We start from the raw sequence: 6,115 nt of genomic DNA on the forward strand, positions 1-6,115 counted from the left end.
CCCCCAGGGCGCTATTCACCAACGTGTGTAAGCACTATCTCCGCCACACACATCCAGGGCGCTATTCACCAACGTGTGTAGGCACTATCTCCGCCACACACACCCAGGGCGCTATTCACCAACGTGTGTAGGCCAGGCACTATCTCCGCCACACACATCCAGGGCGCTATTCACCAACGTGTGTAGGCACTATCTCCGCCACACACATCCAGTATTTACCAACGTGTGTAGGCACTATCTCCGCCACACACACCCAGGGCGCTATTCACCAACGTGTGTAGGCACTATCTCCGCCACACACACTCAGGGCGCTATTCACCAACGTGTGTAGGCACTCTCGATCTTCTTGCCTCTCTCCAGGCTCCCTTCCTCTGCGCTATCCACGCTGTCGCCAACACACACACTCCGGGTGTTATTCACCAACGTGCATAGGCGCTCTCTTCTTGCCTCTCTCCAGGCAATCTTCATAGGCGATATACGTGGCGCTCCCTGTAATACAGGCGCCTAAGTTGTCTGAGCTTCCAATACCACGTTGTTCAATCCCACCGCTGCCACCAGTGTGGCGTAACCGGGCCCTGTCGGGGTAGCGTTCTGCCGTCTCGCAGTCTCCAGAGCCCGGTCCACGCTTCTCTTCTCTCTTATATCTCTTTTTGGGCAGGTTCGGTCACAAAAGTCTATTGTGCAACGTGGTACACTCTCTCGCTCCTCTGAAATACACCAGATCCCCCGCTCACTCACCCTAGATCATGCAAATGAAGCAACTTGGGAGATATTCAGTATACAGTTCAACTTGATTTATTCGGAGCTTACATCTTACAACCGCACGCCACCGCAGCTCCCAGCGAACTGACGTACTTCTCAAATAATCGCAAAGCATATCACAACTAAAATATCGCCCTCTACGATTAAACTATGAAATACATCTTAAAGGTATAACTCATTATGCTACAGTATCGCTGCGGTCACATTGGGCATGGAGCTTACGATCTGCCGTGTAGAGTGTTGGTATCGTTTGTGGCGTCTTGCAATATCGTTTCGTTGTGACCGACCCGAACAGTGAAAGTGTGTGTCGTCATACCGATAGCGTTTGCATCGATCTAGCAGGAGAGTGTGTCTGGCGCCTGCATCGATCTATCAGAGTCGAGTGAGTGTGTAGTAGCAGTTCCTGTTTGGGCTGTGCTACAGATTCTAGTGTAGTGTTTGATATCTTTTATATTTTATTTCACGTTTTGTTTGTACGAACAGGGGTAGACTTTACGCTGAGTCCCATTCGTCTATTTTATTCCTATATATTTGCGTTACACGCTGAGTTGGTCTAAAGGGAATTATTTCCTGGTTCAAACTATTTTTTACAAAAATATTTTGTGGATTAAAGGGATAAATCTCCCAGTTTAAAATACTTTGTTGATTGTTTTGTTTGGATTGAAGGGATAAATTTCCCAATTTAGTCACATTTTTACAAAAATGTTTTTGGATTAAAGGGATAAGTCTCCCAGTTTAGTCCAGCTGTTATAAAATATTTTTTGGCTTTTTACAAAAATATTTTTGGATTAAAGGGATAAGTCTCCCAGTTTAGTCCAGCTGTTATAAAATATTTTTTGGCTTTTTACAAAAGTATTTTCTGGATTAAAGGCCGGGATAAGTCTCCCTGTTTAGTCTAGCTGTTATAAAATATTTTTTGGCTTTTTACAAAAATATTTTTGGATTAAAGGGATAAGTTTCCCTATTAAGTGAAATTTTTACGAAACTATTTTTGGATTAAAGGGATAAGTTTCCCCATTTAGTCTAGTTATTGCCAAATTCTTTTGTGACTGTTTTAAAAATATTTTTGGATTAGAGGGATAGGTTTCCCTATCTAGTTGAGTTAATACCAAATTATTTCGTGGCTGTTTTAAAAATATTGGATTAAATGGATAAGTCTCCCTTTTTAGTCCTACTGTTGGTGTAATATTTTTTAGGCTTAGGGATAAGTGTTTGTATTTATTTTTATGGTGTGTTTAGACTAAAATTAGATTTACAGGGTTCTGTTATCTTATTGAATTGGATTTTTGAGAACTTATTTTTGGTGTTAAAGAATAGGTCTTTCTTGATCACCTACCTTTTTGGTAGTGGGATTTTGTGATTAAAGTGAGAGGTTTCCTTGTTAGGATTAATTCTTGAAGAGCATCTTCACATTAAAGGGACACCTTTTCAGGATTATTTTTTTACATTGTGAAGCTGTTCCTTAGGTTTTTGAAATTAAAGGGGCACCTTTCCTGGATTGTTTTTTGCATTTAGAAATTAATTGTTGTTTTTTTAATTAAAGGGACGCCCTTTTGAGATTAATTTTTTTTTTGCATTTAGGGATTGGTTTTTGTGTTCCTGCCATTAAAAGGACACTTTTCTTGGATAATTTTTTATATCTTTTGGGAATTTTGGTGGGTGTTCGTGCTCTTGCAGGTATACCTTTGGTTTAGGTTGCATTTGCTGTTTGGAAATTGTTTTTTTTATTTTTTTTACAGGGTTGCTGGAGCAGGTTCTGCAGCTGCTGTGTTTTGGACTTCGTTTTTTTCTTAAGACCGACGAAGAGTTGGTACTTTTTGTGTTAGGCCGACTTAGTGTTGGTATATTTTTTCTTTGCAGGTTGCAGATTTCTGTTCGTTGGGGTTTTTCCACCCCGGTGGTTCGCCTTTTTGTTTGACGGGGAGTGGGGTGTTACCCAATTGTGTTTTAAGGTGATTTTGTGTTTTGGAGTTTGTTGTCTTGAGTTAATACATCATGTTGTCGGATAGAGTAAGCCCTTTTGAGGAGGTTATTGAAGGCCCACTTCCGGTGAACGAGTGTTCATATGAGGAACTCGTGGGCATTCCCGGAGTAAGTCATGCTGTTGGAACGTAAAGGTGGCATTACAAGAGAGTATTTCAATTCCCTGGTTTCTGTACCGGAGGGGTTTTTGGATCATTTAGATTTTACAACTTTCTGTATGGCACCACAGCATACAGGGTCACCTTACACACCTCCAGTGCGAACACCGCCACAGGCTTCGATGGTTCCACCGACACAGCTACTAGCGACTGAGTCACCGCAGAGTTCGATAGCTCAGCCTACGCAGTTATCTGCTACTCCCTCGCTGCGAATATTACCAGCTCCAGAGGCGCATATGCCTATGGTCGGGTATCCTCGCGTACCTCAGCAACAGGGGCAAGTGGTACTGAATCAAGCAGCCCCGCCGCAGAGTGCGCCACCAGCACCGCCACCACAGATGCAAGCAGCCCCACTGGCACAGATGCCAGTGGCCCCGCCACCACATGCGTTGCCACAGATGTCAGTGGCCCCGCCGCCACATGCGCCGCCACAGATGCCAGCGGTACCACCATTGCAACCAGCAGCGGTCCCATCATACCAGATGGCAATGGCGCCGTCATCAAAGGTCCCCTCACCTCGGCATGCACCAACCAATCCGGTGCAAGGGTTATCACCAGCGTTGCAGCCAGCACCGTCTCGGTCATGGGTGGTCCCACCACATCAGTCCACAATGCATCTGCCACCCCAGAGCCCCACCGCCAGCCAGTCATCGGTGAAGGCATCAATGAATAAGACTACTGGCCGCTCCAGGCAAATGGGTTCACAGTCATTGATCCACATGGGTTCGCTCCCCAAGACCATTAACTTTGATGGCCGAGGGAGCTGGAGAGGATTTTACCTCAAGTTCATGGCCTATGCAGACGAGCTGGGCTGGTCTTCCATTCAGAGGAAATATCAGATGTGGTGGTGCATGAAGGATGTAGGAAGTGATTACTTCTCGCTCCTAATGTCGCGTGATAGAGACATGTCCTTTGAAGACCTTGTGAGGAGAATGGAGCGTCGTTTCGGCGCTGATGACCCTCTGGAAATAGCTCAAATGGAGTTCATGCTGGCGCATCAGCTGGCTGAGGAAGGAATCATTTAATGGGCCGACCGCGTTGTCAGCCTGGCTACTAAGACCTTTCCTGGGGTTCCCGAATATCAAGTACAGAGACAAGGGGTGTTGAAGTTTTGTCAGGGGTGTTCTGATAAGGAAGCTGGTTTGCACGCCCTGAACTTAAGGCCGGACTCGGTGGAGAAGGCTGTGGACCACGTTACCTGGTATCTCCATTCAAGGAAAGTGGTCTATGGCCGGCAGAAGAGACCAGATGTCAAGTTGGTCACTTGGCCACCTGAGGCTTGGTCATCTGAGGATGCGACGATCCAACAGATTGGAGCGCCCCTGCCAGCTAATAAAACCCGATTGGAGAAGAACAACTCAGTTCCTGGCACTTCGAGTAAGATACCTGTAGAGGGTGAGAGCTTTACCAAGTGGGTTTCCGCGTTGGATAATCGCACACAGGTTTTAGCTGAGAAGGTTTCTAATTGGGATAGGAAGTTCGAGAAACTCCAGTCCTCCATGGATAACCTTAATATAAGAATGTCACAAATAGGAAGACGAGGGAGATCGCCGTCCCCTGCGCCTAGGACTGAGGGCTGTTTTAAGTGTGGGAAGCCGGGACACTTCAGGAAAGACTGTCCTAATAAAGGCCCTGAGGCTTCCGTTTCGGTCCTTAGGAAGGTGGAGGCGTCAAACTCCAGCGAGTCAGAGGAGGAGAGGGAGGCCACTCCCTGGCTCGAGCATCATTAGGCCACTCAAGTATAGACAATCCTGAGGAAGGTGACACTGGTCTTCCTGAGTTCATGCGGGTTCTTGCGGACTACATGGACGAACTAGAGCTGGAAGATCGGGAACTGCCACCCTCAGAGGAAGAACTGGAGTTAGAATCTTCACAGGAGGTAGTAGTCTGTCAGCTTAGATCGTCGACGCTGAGTGAGGAGGTGATGGCAGACATTAGTGCACTAGATGCAGCGGGGAGTTCCGCAGCAGAAGTGACTGCCAACTCAGGTCGGTCGATGGAGCTGTTGAACGCTACTCCAACCGTAGATTGTGACGTGCACCTGCAGGAAGTGGCATTTGGTCCAGTGCAGATTCGGACGGGACGAAGTTTCTCAGAGAAAACATGCACTGCTCCAATAGCTGACGAGATGCATTTGGGTGTAGATTTTCCCCAGAGGTATTGGAATATAACATCCTCACTAGTAGCAAGAAACTGCTAAGGAGAGAAAGAATACTGAGGGAAGTCGGAGATGGTCAGAGTCAAGGGCGAGTAGCCCAAATTAGCATTTCACACCAGACCACCATCTCACCCAATGCTTGGGAAGCGGGTCACAGGCACAATAGACCAGAAGATGAAGGGTTGCATGTTTGAAACATCATCTGTACTGTCTGATCTGGCACCTAGGTTGCTACATGACGGAGGTACACACATTCAGTTGTATGTTCTGAACCCAACCGACAGAGTAGTCCATCTGGAGGGCGACAAGGTAATTGGCCGGGTCCCTGAAGCTGTGGCTGTACCACAGGTGCTATCTTTTCCTATAGGAGATGAGGCCAGGTTACAGTCTGCACCTCGGGAACTGGGATCTAAAGTCGACTGCCTGACGGAGGACGTGGCGGTAACTGTTCCAGAACATCTACAAGATCTGTACTACCGATCCGCTGAACTTTGGAACTCTGAACAGGAAGCTGAACATAGGCCCATCCTGGTGGAGTTTGGAGATGTGTTTGCCTGCTATGACTTTGACTTAGGAGAGTTCACTGCCATTGAATACAAGATAGACACAGGTGCATCAGCCTTGGTGAAGCACAAGATGCGAAGAACGCTGATGCGTTTCACAGAAGCAGATAAGGCTGTGCTGAACCGAGAGAGGGAGGCAGGATTTATACAGCCCTCTCAATCGGAGTTAGTGACGGCGCCTGTGCTAGATCTCCTCCAGAGGTATCCAACCAACATCCTCATGAGTAGCAGAGAACTGTTGCCAAGGATGGAGGGAACACCATTGATGACAAGAAACAGATCCAGCGAAGGACAGGTCGGCAGAGTGACCATCCTGAATATGATCATTGTTCCGTCCAATGTCCTCAAGCGAATCTCTGGAGTGATAGATCAGAAGATGATTGTGACTACTGTTTTGGCGAATCTGCTGAAACGGATCACTGGGATCATTGATCAGAAGAAGATTGTGACAACCGTTTGGGCAAATGTGCTGAAACGGATCACTGGGATTG

General features: G+C 46.8%; 1 protein-coding gene across 1 annotated transcript; it reads left to right on the forward strand.

Moving 5' to 3' along the window:
- The first annotated feature begins 2,860 nt into the window (after positions 1 to 2,860).
- On the forward strand, positions 2,861 to 3,928 carry LOC129258045 (proline-rich protein 36-like). The gene has a single exon (XM_054896499.2). It carries the CDS (start codon positions 2,861 to 2,863, stop codon positions 3,926 to 3,928), a length of 1,068 nt encoding a protein of 355 aa, XP_054752474.2.
- Positions 3,929 to 6,115: the final 2,187 nt, after the last annotated feature.

This window comes from Lytechinus pictus, chromosome 3 (genome assembly GCF_037042905.1).
Source record: "Lytechinus pictus isolate F3 Inbred chromosome 3, Lp3.0, whole genome shotgun sequence".
In the NCBI taxonomy this organism is placed as follows: Eukaryota; Metazoa; Echinodermata; class Echinoidea; order Temnopleuroida; family Toxopneustidae; genus Lytechinus; species Lytechinus pictus.

Bases quoted from the DNA above. Each gene is read 5' to 3' on its own strand.
- LOC129258045 (XM_054896499.2), top strand. From the start codon at position 2,861: ATGCTGTTGGAACGTAAAGGTGGCATTACAAGAGAGTATTTCAATTCC.